This window comes from Stylophora pistillata, chromosome 2, assembly GCF_964205215.1.
Source record: "Stylophora pistillata chromosome 2, jaStyPist1.2, whole genome shotgun sequence".
Classification (NCBI taxonomy): Eukaryota; Metazoa; Cnidaria; class Anthozoa; order Scleractinia; family Pocilloporidae; genus Stylophora; species Stylophora pistillata.
The window spans coordinates 34,162,244-34,181,604 of NC_142520.1; the positions used below are offsets into that span (position 1 = coordinate 34,162,244).

General features: G+C 40.4%; 2 protein-coding genes and 1 pseudogene across 8 annotated transcripts in view; 1 reads left to right on the top strand and 2 right to left on the bottom strand.

Moving 5' to 3' along the window:
* The first annotated feature begins 350 nt into the window (after positions 1 to 350).
* On the top strand, positions 351 to 8,469 carry LOC148739209 (uncharacterized). The gene is made up of 5 exons (XM_088747265.1): positions 351 to 1,217; positions 2,871 to 3,149; positions 3,582 to 3,624; positions 7,462 to 7,578; positions 7,949 to 8,469. Exons 2-5 carry the CDS (start codon positions 3,133 to 3,135, stop codon positions 8,129 to 8,131), a joined length of 360 nt encoding a protein of 119 aa, XP_088603391.1. The 5' UTR covers positions 351 to 1,217; positions 2,871 to 3,132; the 3' UTR covers positions 8,132 to 8,469.
* On the bottom strand, positions 3,767 to 7,290 carry LOC148739210 (uncharacterized; annotated as a pseudogene).
* A 4,879-nt stretch (positions 8,470 to 13,348) lies between the features above and the next one.
* The window catches only part of LOC111345147 (uncharacterized), a 251,351-nt gene continuing 245,338 nt past the window's right edge, over positions 13,349 to 19,361 (bottom strand). For all 7 annotated transcript variants that reach the window (XM_088747241.1, XM_088747240.1, XM_088747239.1 and 4 more), the window contains 5 exons: positions 16,399 to 16,738; positions 15,406 to 15,555; positions 15,009 to 15,131; positions 14,426 to 14,548; positions 13,349 to 14,244 (listed from right to left, as the gene is read on the bottom strand). In XM_088747241.1, the coding sequence (XP_088603367.1) occupies positions 13,349 to 14,244; positions 14,426 to 14,548; positions 15,009 to 15,131; positions 15,406 to 15,555; positions 16,399 to 16,723 (1,617 nt within the window). In that variant the 5' untranslated portion in view covers positions 16,724 to 16,738. The remainder of the gene's footprint in view (positions 14,245 to 14,425; positions 14,549 to 15,008; positions 15,132 to 15,405; positions 15,556 to 16,398; positions 16,739 to 19,361) is intronic.

A 19,361-nucleotide genomic window follows, 5' to 3' on the forward strand; every position in this document is an offset into this window, starting at 1 on the left:
AGGAGCAAGCTCAACTGAAAGAATAGTTGCGAAATCGAGACGGACGACGATTTTGAGAGACTGTTATAAATACAGTTTTAATAACTAACATTAATAAACGACAGATTGACGAAGACAAGATACGCCCACAAGAAGTTAGTGCGGCTACAAGCGTGCTTGATAAGCTAGAAGTTGATTCCTTACAGGTGGCATCAGCATATCAAAAAAAGTTCTTTGTATCCTATTTAGAGCGTGAACTGCCAGGATTTGTCTTTGGTTAGATGTTTATTTTCTTCTAATTCCAGTTCAATGAGGTGAGTGAAGTGGACGGTACTACTGTCTTATAGTTTAGAAAAGATCAATAATCGTTTGAGCGCTCACGTGCGTGGCCTTTATTTCCAAAGCCGAAAATCTTTTCTCCTTATCACGCCAAGACCGTTAGCTGTTCAAGTGGACTTTTTCTCAAATTCTTTCCTATTTTAAGCTGCTCGTTTTTTTCCCTCAACACATTTAATGCAAGAAAAGTTCTAACTGAACCTTGGTATACTGGCTGTAACAAAGCCAGGCTTTCACCACATGGTTCCCGATGTTGGGTTAGGCTTCACGAAGATTAATGATCGTTTTAGTGCGCACGTGAATTACCTTCACCGCTGATTGGCTAATTAATTGTTCAAGGGCGCGCGACAAATAATTAGCTCAACATACGAGAACCACTCGTTTAAATCATTGGGTTTTCCCTTTTCAACAGAAAAAGAGCAATAACGATAAAACAAGATATCGTTAATATTGCCGCTTTGTTGTAACTACTTTTTTTTTTAATGAGAACCTTGTAACAAAGTGTAAACTTAAGTCTCCAAACACTCCGTCCAAACCTACGCACAATTCAATAATACTTTAGTAAGAAAGAAAGAAAGTTTCAGATTAATTTTTGTTTTTTCAAAAAAACTTATTTCAAAGAAGTTTTAACAATGCATCAATCGTATGTTATTACTTTTGGAACATAGAGAGATAACTGAAAGCAAAAGGAAAAATGGAGGCTGCGCGTGCCGCGGTGGTCCGCGCCATTGAAAAAAGTTGTGGTAAGAAGAGGTGTACTGGTGGCATACCAGTGTGCGTTATAACCAAAAAAAGGGAAAATTATGATGGAAGACCATCAAGGAGAGAGACGAGGTGATAACTACTGCCATCCCGGCAGAGATTGTGGCATGATGTACCGTCCACGAGTTATCCATGTCAAGGTGAGCAATTTTACATTTCATTTTCGCTAAGTATATAATTGGCGGTGTTTTTATTTGAAAACTTTGCGGTGAATATATATGTGTTACTCACCAGCTGGGGGGTCCATATTGGGAGAACTGTGCCCAAGGTATTGGATATCGCCCAAGGTCGTTAGCCGAGTGCGGTATTCAAGACACAGGGCAAAGTTTTTCCCAATACGGGCCGACCTGGGATGGTGAATAACATTTTTATTTTTTTCTTATGCTTTTAAAAAGAACTCGAATAACTTAGGGCTGTAACCCACTTAGGGCTGTAACTCACTGCAAGATCCCCCATAATAAACGGAACAACTTTTGAGCGAGTAGATGAAAGAGAAGTAATGCAATTTAAAAGAAAAGCCTCACTGAAACAGTTTTGAGTGCTTACTTATAAGGGTGATTTAAAAGGTTTCCAAAGAAATATTGAAACATATTTTGATAAGTATGTGTCAGTATATGACACCTGTCAATTAGAAAGCCCGTAAGAAAAAACATTAAGCTCGCTGACATTTTTGAAAAAGACAAAGCACTCGTTTTTAGCAAGTAAACTCGAGGTAAATGACAATCACTGTGACTTTTTCATCTTCACTGATTTTACGGAAAATTTGTTTTCCTCCAGCGATGAATGATCTGCGAATAATTACCTCTGTTCAGTTTTAAATGTCAAGGAAAGTCAAATTGTAAGTAAACTCACGTGTATGTTTTGAGGTTGTGAGAGTCGGCTGCTTGTTTCTTTGCTGTGATAGCTTCTGTAAAATCTTTCTTCCACCAAAAAATTGAACTCAAATGACTTCAAATGGCTTTTCCATGCGAGCCACAAGGGAATGTAATGCGACTTTTACTCATGAAATTTCTACGGTTTCTGTTGCAATTTGTACGGTAGAAATACACACTGGAGCTTGCAAAGAATTAGCCACTGTTATTTGTAGTAGAACTCAACCTTCATTCAACGTCTTACAACGAACAATTTGCGTTACAGAATTCTGATATTAATCGAATGAAAATTGCATCGATAAAACTAAACTTTCTTAGTCACTTTTTGGGAAGGACTATTGACCAACAAACTTTTTTGTAGGCCGCATGTCAATCTACTAAAAAAAACACACTCGGTAGAGATAGAAAGAGGAGAGAATTAATAAGTTATTTATCGGTTAAAGGTCGTGAGCAAAATCTCTGCTTACAAAGCTGACCAGCCGGTAAAACAGAATATATTTATGAAGTCTGCAACGAAGCTAAAGATGTACTAGGCGACTCAACACTCAACGGATAGGATACCGCCCGCTGTAAGCGGCCGCATGGGAGAATACTGCCCGCCCTCGGAACCAGTCATATCGCAGGATTTGTAGAAAACTGCCCGCTCACGAACTGAGAAAAAAAATAAATAAAAAGAGGAAGTGTTATTCTTCACCTCTTTCTCACAGGTGCATCATTAAAATAAATTGCTGGCCCCAAAGGAACATTAGCCATTTTTGGCTACAAGAACTGAAACAATTTTTTTCCCAGTATTGTTCCGAAAGACCAACATGGCTGATTGATCTTTAAACTGTCATGAGCATATCTGTTTTGACATTATATTCATCATTGAAAAATGCATCAGCTGAGGCTGGTTTTCAATGTTTTTTTCATTTCTTTCAGTTACTGTGAGCGATTGAAGGAAGGAAGCCGGTGTACCGAAACACCCCCAAAAAGGAGGAAATCGGTGGCCTTTAACACAGCGTTGGAGTGCTTTGGGGTTTCTCAAAAAATGCAGACCAATTGCCTAACACATCATCTAGGCCACTGCCGTCATACTTAACTAAGAATACAGTGTATATGGTTCACAAGGAAGAAGTGGAAGACAACCCCACAGTTTCAAAAGTGCATTTCTTGTGCAAAATGTGGAAACTGAACTTTCCAGATGTCTACATCCCAAAGGTATGGATAATTGTCAATGATCAAAGCGACTAAAATGACATTCATCTTGAATTGATTACGGTACCGTTGTCTTGTTCAGAATAAAACGATTTGCTAAATTGTTTGACTTCCTTGCTTTGTAATAAAGTCGGTTTACAACGTGCAGCATTTGCGTGCCATTAAAAGTGGAACTAAGTAAACCACAAGTTCAACAGAAAAGAGAGCAATGAGGATGATGAGGGAACTTCACCTTACTCAGCAGATGTAAGTTATTATTATACACTCATTTACAGGTGGCACAAAGTCCTAAGTATGCTTCACAGGAAAACAAAAACTGTTTAGCATTGATGACAACACCAACAGTCCATTCCACACCTTGTGAATTAAAATCTCGACGAGGTTTGAATATTTGAATGGTACGCTTACATTAAGTTATTGTCATATTTTCTCTAGGAGTGAGGGCAACAAGTACTATAGGCACGGAATCAAGGCAAAGGTGAATCCCCGGAAATAACTGTCACTAATCAATTGAATTGAATTGAATCTTTATTAAGGCATAAGATAAATAATCACATATCCTATGTTACAACATTAAAAGAAACTATATATATAAATTACAGAGAAAGTCAAGATAAAAATTATAAGACTAGATTATGTTTAAGAATTAAGCGGTTGACAAACGTGTTTTTGAACCTATCAGTGTTTATTTTAGGATGGTGACTTGTCTCTTTCCTCAGATTGTACTTGGTTGATTTCTTTTTTGGCATTATAGCTCTTAAAGGGCGTATTGTTTTATTAAAAACATTCTTGAAGATACGCGTGTCTTGTTGATCTAACAATTCATTGAAATTAATGTGGTCGGATGTATACTTGCGCTTATAACATCGATCTAAGAAACATTGGATTGTTGTTAATTCGGAATTTACAGCGCCAAATACGGGCAGCCCGTATAATATATTTGGTAGAACCAGATTTAGAAACAGATGGTCTACTTCGGCCTAATTGTACCCTTCTTTCCTTGAAGATCTTAAAATGAACAGGCACTTGTTTGCTTTGATTAGTTTTTCCCGAATATGTGTTATAAACCTACTATCTTCCTGAAATTTTACCCCTAAAATAGTAAGCTCTTTTGTCTGTGATATTCCAGACACAATAGGAAACTCTATTGTACAACCTTTCTTGCGGAAAATGATTTCCTTGCACTTAGATGGATTACTACTCATATCATTACTTCTAGACCACTAGGAAAACTGATTAATCAGTGCGATAGAATTGTCATTATCACTTATCACAGGCGAGATAATGGTTGTATCATCTGCATATTTTACCAGCACGCTCTTATTGTCCAAGTGAATCTCTAAATCACTGAGAAAGACATTGAACAAGTGCGGTCCGCTGACACTTCTTTGGGTGGTACCTTTGTTCACACTTTTCCATTTACCAATAAACCCATTGCTAATGACTCTGTTGCCTGTCTTCCAAAAAGCTTAACTATATAATGGTTTAGGGGGAGTTGCTTCAATTTGTGTGAGAGGAAATCGTGTTTCACACTGTCAAAAGCCTTGCTGAAATCCATAGCAAATAGGTGTTTCGCTTTACACTCTGGGATATCAAGATATTGATTGACAGTATGTTGGATAGTCAGTAGAGCATTGGTACAGCTCCCTCCCTCTATGTATGCAAACTGTGAGATCCCAGAATGTTCATCGAAGATCTCCCTTGCGTGTGTTCCTAAGACAACTTTCTCAAAGCACCTTGCGATGGCAGGTGTCACACTTATTCCGCGAAAGTCTGATATTCCCTTAGGTAGATCAACCTTCGGCAAGGGGTTCAGGTCTGAATTTTTCCAAGAGACAGGCCAGGCGTGTGTTCTAAGAGACAGATTCCAAATCCTCGCGATAACTGGAACGAATAGCTCGGCGTGGTCTTTCCATATAGTGTACGGGATACCATCTGGTCCGGTTGCTGTTTTCTTTATACGCATAAGAGAATTCAGGAATTGTCGCTCTGAAATTTCTGGGACTTCCTGGTCTTCACTAATCTCCAGAGGTGTTAGCTTTATGTAGGCGTGGTCAGTACATAGATCACCAAAGTAGTCATTTAACGCATTGAGTTCGTCGTGGCCAAGAGATAGAGAGACCACCGGCTTGCGGTGCTGAGGTGTTTCATCCACTTTTTTCCACCAATCCCGAGTTCCAATAGTGGCGATGAAGTCCCTTCTGTTTCCACATATCACTTCAGAGATCCTTTTATTCATAACTTTAAGACGTTCTTGATTACTGAGCGGTATGAGTGATTTGGCTCGTATCATCGATCGAACAAGCGGAGTCATCCAGCCCGGGTCTCTTGATGACATGCGCACCGTTCTCAGAGGCATGCAGCTATCCAGGTGCCCTAGGATGGTATTTTCGAGCCTACCAACCACCTCATCGACATCAGTTTCCTGTATCACATCATCCCAGTTTTTCTTTCGCTAACAAGATATACAGATCACGCTTTCTATGAGCCCTTTGGTCACGCACGTATACTTTACGGCGGATAGGTGGAAGCTTTATACTGGGTGGTAAAATAACTCCCATGTGATCCGTCTTGAAGAGCATGTGAAAAGGATAGCACTTTGAAAAGAGATCCGTGCGGTTCGTGAAACAATTATCCAAACAAGAATTCCCTCTGGTGGGGAAATTAACCAGAGCATTCCAACCAGACATTTCTTCGAAGCGTTTGATATTCGATTTGTTAACATCGTCACCACACACCACAACTGTTTGTGGATGTTTGTCTAGTACATTGTCCACGGTATTTACAAGATGATTCATTAGATCGATCTCTGCATAATTAAATTTTGGAGGATGATAAACTCCACATATTACAAATCGATGTCTCTTGGGAAGTCGCAGAGTTATACAAATTAATTCATAAAGATTAGAGCGGTAAACATCCTCTACTGCAAGATTGTTCTTGATGTATATAGCGCATATCTCTGTTATATCAATCTACTGCAAGATTGTTCCTGATGTATATTTGGCATATCTCTGCCATTCCAATTTCTGTATCTACGAAATATAGAATAGTTCTCAATATTTGCAATCGCATTCGGTTGTGCCGGTTTGAGGTGTGTTTCTGATACGACACAAACATCAATATCTTTAGATCGTAAGTCAGCCTCAAGTCCAACCACCGCACGTACTCTGTTCTTAGTTTTTGAGAGACTGCAAACATTGATGAACATACACTTGGGAACGGCAAACTCCGAGCAACCGGTAGATGGTTTAGTAGGCTCTCGAGGAATAGGTGTAAGATATCTGTTCTTAGCGGGATCTTGGATGCGATAAGGTCTAGCAAACCGCCGAGTTTTAACAACTTAAATCATCGATGGGATAGACCAGGCAAAGCATAACTTGCCTCATTTTGCAACAAGTACAAGGGTAAAATCAACGATGCTTGCACATGTATTGAATATTATACTCGAATGTTGAATAATACTGAGGTCTTAATTGCTTAAAAAGTTGACAGATGCTTGAGTTGTACTGCGCGAACATGACCGACTGCTTAGTTCTTTCCTGACAAAAATCAGCACAGCAAACACAGCTCTCCTCCCACATACATATTGATTTGGCTGATGTTACAAGGTGTGAACATCACTTGAGATAAGATGTTTTGCCATAATTATATCTCATTGTTACTTTTTGTCATCAGGTGGACAAAGGTATCTGGAAACTTAAAGCACACCTGACAGGTGTACTAGTTAGTCCGAAACAACAAGCCTATGCGTTTCTTGATATCTGCAAGTACCCGCACGACTCAAATCTCACCATCACTGTGTTACTGGAGACTCTGTTGGACATTAAGCGCTCGGGAAGTTCAACAAATCGACCAAAAGTTGTCTTTGTCCAAAACTTTTATATGAAAAACTAAATTTCGCACGAATTTTGACTTATTTTTATTTATGATCTATCAGAAGAAAGATGCAGGGATGATGTCACCATAGATAACTGTTTACCTCCTTATTACATAAAAGAGATGGATTCCGTTTTGCCGTGCATCTGTTCAGTAAGGGATCACTGAAGATGTCGCCATATGGTAAAAATATCAGTAACCCACTCGGCTGTGCTGCGTGCGCCACCTTTCTGTATTTACCATATTTTGACGTCATCTGTGACATATTAGTGATTGAACAGACCCACAGCAAATTGGAATCTAATTGTCCAATTGATTATTTGAATGTCGTCAGTAATGTTGACAAGTTATATTGCGCTCTTTGCAGTGCGTCACTCTGTTTTCCCCGATACCTCATTGTTGATTTTCTTATTCAGTTTTTTTTTCATTCTTTTAGCAAGGGTATCTACCACCTGTCCTCTATCTCCAGATGGACAACTGCTGGAGAGAAAACAAAAACAAATTCATGCTGAGTTTGATTTGTTTACTGGTAGAAAGAAAAAGTTTTGAGAAGGTGGGTTATCAAATCATGTAAAATTGTCCTATCACTCGGTAAATAATTTCAGCTGTAGCTGGAGATGAGTCATAGCTTAATATCATTTAAGCTCGCTGAAAATTTTGAAAATAAGTTTAACAAGAATGAAGAATTTAACAAGAACAACAGTTCTCACCTACTCAGGACGTTTATTGCCACCTTTACTAAGGTTAACTGACCGTTGATCTATTTTATTTTGGTTGGCTTATTACTTTGTTTTATGTTATGTCGGCGATATTACTCTCATTAACTGAGATGACGGCATCCTGTATCTATATAAGGAAATTTGACCATGGCTCGTACAGAGCTGGGGTTAACAAACTAAGCCACGTGTTTTATCTTTTGACAGATCAAAGCATCGTTCTTGGTGGTAGGGCACACACCCGAAAATATCGATCAGATGTTTTCTCTTTTTTTCAATAAGGCTTGTAAAGAACGACGCACACAGGTGGAGGCATTTAGGGACCATTTACCAGGATCATTCACCCCTTCAGTGTCAGTAGGAGAATTGTGGTCTGTATCCCAGGTATAAGCGTGGATGGAGGGCTCCATCAATCAAATATCTGGCCACGTCCACCAGCCTGCCTTTAAGATCCAAAATGACATTGATGGAGAATCCAGGCTATTCTATAAGAAGTGGTCATCCTCACCTGACTGGCTGCCTGATAATGGAATACGCCTCATCTCATCCATTCCAAGGCCTTTGACTGTGTACCACACGAGTTACTGCTAGCTAAGTTGAAGATGTAAGGGGTAGCCGAACATGGCGTTGCTCTGTTGCGAAGTTACTTTTCTGGAAGATCGCATAGAGTAAAAGTAGATGACAAGTTTTCTTCTTGGCTGCCGGTTATAAAAGGAGTACCTCAGGGATTCTTCGTTGGACCCCTTTTCTTCAATATATTTATGAATGATCTCTTTTACTTCCTGAAAGGAGTTTGTATCAATGCTTATGCTGATGATGAGCAAATGTATGCCTCGGATAAAGATCCAGTGAAGTTAGGAATGAAACTTCAATACCAACTCCTCGAAGCTGACCAATGGCATGATTACAAATCCGGACAAATATCAAGCAATGATTTTAGAGAATACAAACTACACCTTCAGTTTTACAGTGAATGACACTAATATTCCGGTAAAAGATAACATTGACCTCTTAGGAGTGAACATTAACAAGAATCTGCAGTTCAACGGCCACGTTAAAAACATTTGTACAAAGGTCAACAATCAAATTAATGTAATTTCTTGTTTTCGAAAATTAGTATCCACGGATGTGAAATGTAAACTTTACAAGGCCTTTATTGTTCCATATTTTAGATATTGCTCAGCAGTTTGGCACTTTTTCGGGGGCTCGAAATGGTTTAAATTATAGCATCTGAACAAAAGCCGCTCAAGGTTGTTCTGGATGAGAAGTCTCTGCACTACCAGGAGCTACTGAGCAAAATTAATTCTAGTGATCTGTATAGTATTAGGTGCCGAGACATGATGAAAATAGTTTTTAAGACAATTCATTTCGAAACGATGCCGAAGTACATACGAGGTCTTTTTCAAATGAGGAGTACTGAATACAACTTACGAGGATCAAGGAAACTAGTTATCCCATACGTCAATACAAGCACTTATGGTCTTCACTCCTTCAGATACAATTCTGCAAACATGTGCAACAAACTAACAGAGGACCTGAGGTCATTGACGTCGTTGAATGAGTTTAGAACTAAAATATGTCAAATTTGTTTCGAACATTAACTTTCCTTTGAACATAAATGCAATTGTTACGTATGTAAATGGTAGTGTAATGTACTGTATATGATATACGATTCTATTTGTTTTTATGTGTTTTATTTACTTATTTATTTATTTATAATACTGCTCCAATTACAACTACATCTACTGTCTTGTTGGTCTATTGACTGCGGCACTCAAAACTTCTCAACACCAAAATTAATTGTTAAGATTACTGCAAAACTGCGCTCGACGAAAAAACACTGTCCAAAGACGAAATGAAAAATAAAGGAACCGCGTGAAAGCGAACTGCGACTAGCGCGACTACCGAAAAAAAGGGCCTGAACAGGGAAAACTTAAGCCTGGTTCACGTATGATCGCAGACAATCGCAGGCGATCGCACTCGATCGACAGCGATCGTCTGCGATTATATGTGAACAGCTCTGCGATCGTGTACAACCGCGATCGCAGGCGATCCATGTTCTATTCGTGCGATCAGTTGCGATCGTTTGCGATCGAGTGCAATCATATGTGAACAAATTTCTGCGATCATGCGATTGGAATGTGTCCAATAATGCTATCAAAGCGGCATGGTACCATGACAACAACTTGTTTATCAACTTTTACACGTGCGTGTGCTTTGACAAGATGGAAGGTGAAATTGACACGGAACAGTTTATGGAAATTTAGAAAATATGATTGTTTGTTGAATCGCTTTAGCAAAGAATTCTCTCTTTCTTAAGACTTTCTGCATCAAGAAGCGACGTTTCTTCTTTGATCTGGCAGCGATTCTCCGTTGAAGTAAAGACAACAGAAGCAGAATGTTAACGCCTATTAAAAATTAAGCGTCCTTTGCGTTTATGTTGGTTGACTGGAGTTACATTGTATTGCCGCTGAATGGTAAACCATGGACTCGGCTGTCACAGATCGCTGCGATCGGCTGCTATCATATGTGAATATGCGATTCGCGATCTTGGGTTGAGTGCCAGCGATAGTGCGATCACCTGCGTTCGCCTACGATCATATGGGAACCAGACTTAAGTTTATATATGCACGAAAAACTAAAATTAATGCATGCAAAAACGACTTGCTGAAAGTGCAATTGACGCCAATTATTGCGAAAGAAACAATAATTAACGAAGGTATGTGATATGGAAAACAACAGAAGCTAACTAACCGGTGAAAAAGCACTAGTAGACGACGAGAAACAGCAACAACACAAAAGAGACACCCTAATTAATGATTGAATACATTCCGCACACTAAGATCTTACAGGCCCGTATCCGCACTGGCGACAAAATTGTTTATTTAGACAAATTTTCTGTCATCACTAACACTTTACAACGTGCGGATGGTTTGTCGCGACTTGAAAAATTTTGGCCGAAACGGACAAATTTTCAAACGCACCGCCGACAAAACTTGTCACGGGTAAAACCTTGGAAAAATTATAGTTAGTAGAGGGGACTACTACTATGGAAAAATCAACTAAATAAACAAAACCGTGATAAACTTGTCGACCACTTGTCGTAAACGCCACCATCAGTGTGGTAATTGAACTGAGTCTAGTTTACCAAAAGATTGCACTAATTATCTTTCTGCAGTAAATGGTTTGAACCCGGGGGTAACATGTGAAGGTGTAGTCTGATCGTCCGGGTGAGTGTAGTCCTGAGAAGGACTGTTGTCGGTGGCAGTGACTGACGTTTCGACAACCTGTGCGGAAGTCATCATCAGAGTCAAGTGAGTGATTGTTGTCAGTAGAATGTTCTTATTCCAGTTCGTGTGAAATGATCGGTTGGTTTTGCCGTGATGTTATTGGCTGTAAGACTCAAGTGACGTAAGTCGTTCGTGATTGGTCTGTTTCGGTCTGTCGGTAAAGCTAGGTTGTTCTTTTTCGGTCGTTTGTGATGTTTATGTCGTGAATGAGTCGTTTGTATGGGGCGGGTAGTTGTTGACATCTGTTTAGGGGAGTCTGTTCTAAGTTAGTAAACCAGCTTTCCAGAGTCAGTCGTTGAAAATAGTCAGTGCTGTAGGTTAGGCATTGCGCAGAGTCCCAGTCAATGTTGTGGTTGGTAAGTCGATGGTGTTCAGCAATGTGATTGCTGACATCACCTTTCCTCGTCGCCCGTCTGTGTTCAGTCAGTCTTGTTGTGAGGTTTCTGCCAGTCTCACCGATGTAGGAGGCTTGGCAGTCGGAACAATTGATCTTATAAATCGTTCCCTGTCTGTTCCTCGGTTCGTCTTTGTCTTTAACGTTGGTTAGTAACTGACGTAGTGTGGTGATGGGTCTGTGGGCGACGCGGATATTGAAGGGTAGTAAGATGCGCGAGATGTTTTCAGACATACCTTTTATGTACGGTATAGTTGCTGTAGTCGTAGGGGTTGCGGTGTCGTTTGTTTCGGTAGTGGTAGTGGGTCGGTGAGTGTTTCGTCGGATGAAGTCGTTGTTGTAGTTGTTCTTCGTAAAAACACGGTGAAGGTATTTGTTCTCGTCGGATAAGCTGTCTGTCGAGTCACATACTAGTTGTGCGCGTCGTGTTAGAGTTCTGATAGTTGTGGCTTTGTGTGATGTAGGGTTGTAGGATGACTCGTCTAGTAATCTGTCGGTGTGTGTCGGTTTCCTGTAAACTGTCGTTCGTAATGAGTTGTCGTTGTGGCTTACCAGGCAGTCTAGAAAAGGAAGTTTGCCATTTTCTTCGACTTCTCTGGTAAACTGTATGTCAGTGTTTTGTTCGTTAAGGTGGTTGTGGAATGCGTCAATTTCGTCGTGTCGAACGGCGGTGAATGTGTCGTCAACGTAACGTAACCAAAGCGGTATCGTTTGTCGGCAAGTCGAAAGGGCGCGTTCCTCGATATTCTGCATCACAATTTCTGCTATAACAACAGAAACTGGAGACCCTATGGCAGTGCCGTGTAACTGTTTGTAGTGTTTACCGTTGTACTGAAAGTAAGTAGACGTTAGGCAAATGTTTAGCAAGTCCATGATGTCGTCTGTCGGTAGCGGTAGTGGTTCGGTAGATTTTCGGATTGCAGTTTCAGTGCATTGTAATGCTAATTGAAGTGGAATACTTGTGAACAGTGATTTCACATCAAATGACACTAGTTTGTAGTCGTCAGGTATCTGAACAGTCTTGGTAGCGTTAATGAAGTCTTCAGTGGATTGTAGTTTATGTCTGGATTTGTCGGTTAGCGGTTGTAGTATTGTCGTCAGGTACTTGGATAGTTGGTATGTGGGAGAGCCACAGAAAGAAACAATAGGTCGCATCGGGAAACCAGGTTTGTGTAGTTTCGGCAAACCGTAGAGTTTCGGTGGCTGTGGTACCGAGCACCTCAGTCGATAGTACCGTTGGTTGTCAAAGGCGTTCGTTTTCTTGAGTGTCAGTAGTTTACTGTTGAGTTTACGTTGAAGGGCAGGAGTTGGGTCACGTTTGAGTTCTTCGTAGGTTCGTTTGTCGTTAACTAGTGCGTCCATTTTGTCGTGATAGTCAGTTTTGTCCATAACAACAGTAACTCGTCCTTTGTCGGCTGGTAGGATAACTATGTTCTCGTCGTTTCTCAGTCGTTTCAGTAATTATCTTTCGTTGCCAAAACTCGCAGATTTTACAACTTCAAACAACTTCAGATGAATCTTGGTAATTGGAGTTTGAATCCATAGGCAAATTATAGCGGCCAGTCTTACGGGCAGATCAGGCACTGGCTGCAACCGGGGCAAGATACAACCGTGGAGTGATTTTCCAGTGGCCACTTTATTAGTCCAACAGGAAGCAGTAGATATGGCCCAAGATCCAGAAGTGCCCACTCAAAGCAAAGGGAAAAGAAAAGCTAAATTGAAAAAATTACAGTGAAATAAAGTATCGGTGTTATTTTTGGCAGACTTAACAGCTTCGGCACTTTTAGTGAGGATGCAACAGAGGAGACAAAAATTTGTCAAGACAAACTTTGGCCTTTGATTTTCTCGGGACTCTTTTAGTTTTGTTTGCTAGTGCGGATAGGCCCTTAAAAACAAAATGCAGTTTTAAAGAATGCTTTTTAATCAGCCCAGCCATTCACACATTTGAACAAGGCCATCTTCATTGGAGTTTCCTCCAGTCGAACCGGAACAATCCTCGCCATTGCAGTACGAGCCTCCTCCTCCTCCGGCTTGATTCCAAGATATACCGCTGCCTCCCCCAGAGTACCCTCCACCTCCACCTGATGCACCATTATCTTCTGATCCCCCTCCCCCACCACCAAACCCTCCAACTGCTCCTGGTGCTGGTCCTCCGTTGTTACCACTGTTCATACCTCCAGCTTGACCTCCAATCCAGCCTTGAGCACGTGATCCCCCTCTTTCCCCATGGGAGGAGCCCAGTCGGGTACAGCCTTGACCAAACCAACCCGCACCCACTCCTCCATGGTAGTTAGCTCCTGCAGTGTTACATTCACCAGGCTGCCCACCAGTACCTCCATTTCGAACTTGTGATGATTCTTTTCCCACACTGCTGGTGCCATTTGATCCCACCTGACCATCCACACCATTATATCCACTAGACGCACCCCCTCCTCCTCCAGCAACGAGCAACAAAACATCAGCTGTAGTATAAACAAAGCTTCCTCCCCCTCCTCCGGTGCCAGCATTGTCTTCCACGGACACTCCTAGTTGAGCTGCTGTCTTTTTGGTATTATTTCCACCTTTCACTTCTACCGAGTCTCCCCCTCTTTGTCCAACCACAATATTCAGTACAGTTCCACTATTTAACCTGAACTTTCCCTCTCTAAAGGCTCCCTTTCCTCCATAATATGTTCCTGGGTTGTAGCCGTAGTCGTAGGAATGTGTTCCTCCCCGAGCGCCCCAGGCTTTGATGAGATAGCGGGAAGTCCGAGGAGCGGTGAACTTCTGTATAATTCCAAAGCGTCCTCTTCTCCCATCGGTTTTGAGATTCAAAAAACCTAGAAAAATAATTTAAAAAAATATATAGAACGCCTGATGTGTGCTATGAACGTACTATCTGTGAGGTTTTAGGGTAAAACGTCCACACAAAAAAAATGGAAATTGGATTTCAAGTGTTGAAAAAACAAGTTAGTCAGTTAGTCAATCTGTCTGCCCATAAAAAAAACCAAATGTCCTTACGGTAACAAGTTGGTCCATCGCCAAGAAATCCAGGTTTGCAGGAACAGCGATAAGAGCCCAGGGTGTTTTGGCAGTCGGCATTGATTTGACAAAATGATGGGGAAGCACTGCATTCGTCAATATCTGTGAAAATTAAAACATCGGCAGTTTTTCTTTTCTTTCTTAGTCTCCCTGCTTAGGACCATTCAACGAACACCCATCCTTCCCACAAGGAAAGTCATACCACTTTTCTTCCTTTCTCGACCAATTCTGCGACCTTTAACGAAGTTTTTTCTCAAGAATTTTATTACCTTCTATTGAACAATAAACTGAGAGCTCTACACATTTATCGCTGATATGCATGATGAACTTTTGGCAGTAAGATAAAAATCAAGAATTTTAAATCGCAAGAAAACAATGCGAAAATTTCATAACACTCGCACCGAAATTTTGCATTTAAAAAAAGAAATTGCTAACGCTTAACAGTTTCAGATCATGTTTATTATGAAGTAATAGTCGGCAAAAGTTCAGAGAAATAACACCTAATTAGCAACAGCATTGCTTCGTGAGCACTGTACGTTTTCTGATAAATATTTCTTCCCACCTTTGCAGGTATGTCCATCTCCAGAAAAACCGGCTCTGCAAGAGCACTGATACGATCCCAGAATGTTTCTGCAGTCAGCGTTCACATCACAAACGCCAATGGAGGCGTTACATTCGTTAGCATCTGTCAATGATTATCCACATCGTTTAAAGCGAAATTATACATTATTCATGAAGCACTTGTCAATTAAGTTAGTCTCTGTCAAAGAAAAACAACCACAACTGCGAAGAAATAGATGCGACATTAATATTTTCGACTTTCATGTCAGAAGGATAAAGAGATTTATTTTATCGAAAACAATTATGGGAGTTGATGGCACTTTAACAAATCAATAGTGTTTTCCAGTAGAGGAACCCTTTTTAGTGCATGTCCGTTTTGTTTAACTTTCTCACTTTACCTTCGGTCTTCATGTCACAGTGAGCCAAGACAGGAGTGTCGGGTTTGATGAAATTCAACCAGTATAATCCGCTGACCGCTTGTCCACCTTCACTCGACTTGATTTCCTTACACGAGTCTGCAGGCAGCTCTGGAATGGCACCGAGATGAGCTAGAAAATAAGGAAGGAAAAAAAAACATGATGTCTTTCCCCTCCTAGGCCCGGTTCAAACGTCGAATTTCATATGTGCCGAACTTAATGCGAGAGTTAAATGCATGTGAAGTACGACGTTTGAATCAATTAAATTCGACTGTTTTAAATTAAATGCGACTCTCGCCATATCTGCGATTGAAACAGTCGAAGATTCGACTTAGGTTCGACTTTGATTCAAAAGTCGCATCTCACATGTGCCCTACTTAATGCATGAATTATAGGAAATTATTATGATTCATTTATTACCCACAACTCACCAGGAATTCTGTTAATACCATGTGCCAAAAAGCCAAAACAGCACAAAAAAATGGTGGGAGACAAAGGAATTCGTAGTTCTTGCTATGTAAAGACAATATATAGTTGTTTGACGCGCGGTAATTACTTCTCTATGAGGTGTTCGGTTTTTGAAAACGAAGAGGGCACTCCTGGGTGGAAAGTAGGAAAATCTGTGGCATATTACGAGTCGTGTTTCAATCAAATGATGGAACGTTAGTCAAGTCAGAGTATCATGACGAAAAGCCAAGATGACGAAGTCAAAAACAAACAGCTAAACAAAAGCAGTAATTAACCAAACGCTCAATAGACGTCTTCGTCATGGTCGATCTAGCAAACAAGTGGTGCGCCCGGGAATATTGACAGCGAACAGAGTTAAATTCGACAGAGTTAATTCGACGTTTGAATCAAATGCTGTATTTAACTATTTTAGTCGACTAAAATAGGTGTTAAGTTCGGCACATGTGAAATTCGACGTTTGAACTGGGCCTAAGACAGTTAGCCGAATAAAAGTGCCCAAACGCTCACCTATCTTCATATCTCGCCTGAAGTAATACCTCTCAGAGTTGGGTACAAAGTCTTCAGGCCTGGCTTCTTTCGTGCGGTCACTCAGCTCACACTTGTCTTGGGTAAATACATAGTTAAAGCTTTGGCATCTGACATCACCATAACACTCCAGCAAACACACATCACCGAATGCTGCTCCACTGATTGTTTTAAAGATGTGTTCCCGCAGCATCATCCCGAAGATGGAGATTTCGCGTGTGTCACTGTTGTACTGAGCAGATACTGAATGAAACAGTACCAACAGGAAGAGGAAAACTGGTGAATGAAATAACGCTTGGACACCCATTCTAGGTAATCTCTCCTGCAATGAAATTATGAACTTTTAGTGCATATGATACAAATATATGGCTGTTAACAGAAAAATAGGAAATAAAATATAGCAAAAGCACTTTTTTTTAGCTTTGCTTTATTGCATATTGCATATTGCATATTGCACATACTGATGACGTGCGGTCAGTGACATGCACACGACAAATTGAAGTTTGATTCGAAAAGGCGTGCGTGAGATACGGCACGGATTGTCTAAGGTAAAATCAAAAGATTTATGTATAGTCGGTTGTCAGAGCTTCTAAAATGCAAATACTGAGAGGCAGAAACATTTTTTGCTTGGTACAGTGAACGGTGACAAAAAGATGCAGACATTTAAGTGAAAAGTAAATCGACTTCAGTAAGACCCATTCCCTTACGCGTTAGCGGCTCTTTTTCCGGCCTGATCCAAACATTATGTTATTCTTTCAAAACAGCACACTGTTTACCTTCCCTAGCAACACTTATTTAAATTGCCCATACAAAGTGATATCGTCAGTTCAGCTTCGTCCTAGCTCGCTGATGACAGAACCATAAGGTACTTTTCCTATGCTACGAAACTCTTTGAACTTACTTGAGTGAGTATCAGTCTTCCTTCACTTTTCAAGGTCGATTAAGAGATCATTGGAAGTAACATAACTTAAGAACCTAGCTTGCGTTGTAATTGGAACTTTATAAAAGCCACAACATGCTCGAGGGGTGTAACTATATGTAACAAGATACCTTTCGTATGATGCACGATCCTCGCAGTAGATAGCGCTATTTAAGCAATAGCGAAAATCAGACCTGAAAAAAATATGGCCTGTGCGCCCTGATTTCAGGTCTGATTTTCGCTATTGCTTAAATAGCGCTATCTACTGCGAGGATCGTGCATCATACGTATCTAATACCGCAGTTCAAAATATATGAACATCATATATTTCATTGTATCTAAGATACCTTTCCTCCAAATGTATCCTAATGCCACCAGCAGACTTTCTCAGACCTCTCAGACCTCCCTTGGCCGAAAGTCAAAAACTAATATCCTCGTTACAATTTTACCACAGCGTTTTCTATTCTGAGAAAATATCTCAGAAAATGTTGGACTTTCAAACCGGGTTTCTTTTTATATTTCATTATAACGCAACTTTAAAATATTAAATTTTGATTCTAGAGGAACGGGAAAATTTTTGTCTCCAAGTCATAACATAGAACCGAGCGCAGGTAGGTCCTTGCGGCATGATCGACAGCCGAGTGATTTCCTGTCCGGCTCGATCTAATTTAGCCAATAAGTCATATAACCATTAAATTACATGACTACAACTCTTTATCTTTATTCCTTATGATTGCATTTTGCATCTCTCAGGTATACAGGAAGGGTACTTAAACATTTTCTGGCCTCGCTTGCGCCATCGTGTTCGGCCCTCATACGGAGATTTAGTCAAAGTGTCTTCCAGTGAAAGCGCCCATTTTACGGGATGTAAGCATAAAGTTATTAATCTTAACGAGAAAGAGGCGATGAAGGTCATAGTCCGACGCATTGATAATTATTCAAGTGATTACGGATTGGTAGTTTTTATGAAACAGTCTATGCGCTGTCGACCCACTATATGCATTTTCATATTAAAACATGGGATATTTTTGCTCTCGGAAACTTTGAATTGATTTCCCCTTTCAAAAAATGCACACTTCAAGTATTTTTTGCAATCACATTTCTTGAGAGTTTTGCCGTGAATCTTTTTTAGTGAAATCACAGAGGGAACCTAAGACCATGGCTCGTTACATAACGGAGCGCGCTCAAGAGTAAAGTCAAGTTTAAGCTTGTGTACAGTCTAACATCATCAAACCTGCGTGGGCGAAACTTCTCTCAGACAGGTATCTATAAATTAGCAACAGCAGGTCCTGACGTCAACGAATCGTGTTCTGAACTCATTTGTCTGTGAGCTTGAGTAAACATCCGCGCACTTAAGTAGGGGAATATAAGTTATGCGAAAATTTGAAGTCACAAATCTGTTATGAGATACTTCATTCTCCAAACTGTCTAACCACCAAATTTCCGCCTCCGTACCACCTTACATTAATGAATGAACATCGATTGTTCGGATCTAGTGCCGTGTTTACCAAAGTGAAATGCAAAGTAACATTCTGTTTTGTAATGTTGCGAGCATCCAAGGCATTTTAGTTCATGAATAACATCGCCTTTCTGAATAAAGGAAAATTATCTTTTCGGGAACGTAATAATAATGGGAAAGTTTGGTGGTAGAATTGTTTTATCATCCTCCCCTGTTTTGCAGCTAAATTTCGCACCTGCGTTGGTATAATGCCAATGTCAAAGTCTAACTCTTACTCGAATCCAATCTCGATGGTTCGCGCTCCCTATTTTCAGAATACCGTTGAATAGGAAGAGTTTATCTTTTGTGGGTAATTGTGAGGAATTGGAAAACGTAAGTATTCGTATATACATTAACCAATAAAGGTTTTATCTTCTCGTAGAGCCACCATGCCAAAGCGCAGTTCTACGTATCTACCACCTTGGTCAACCGACAATGCCTTCCGTTGAATTTAAATGTGATTTGAGTAATGCGAATTAGATAGGCCCGGCACGAGGTTTGAGGCCAGAGATGTTGCTTATTTGAGAG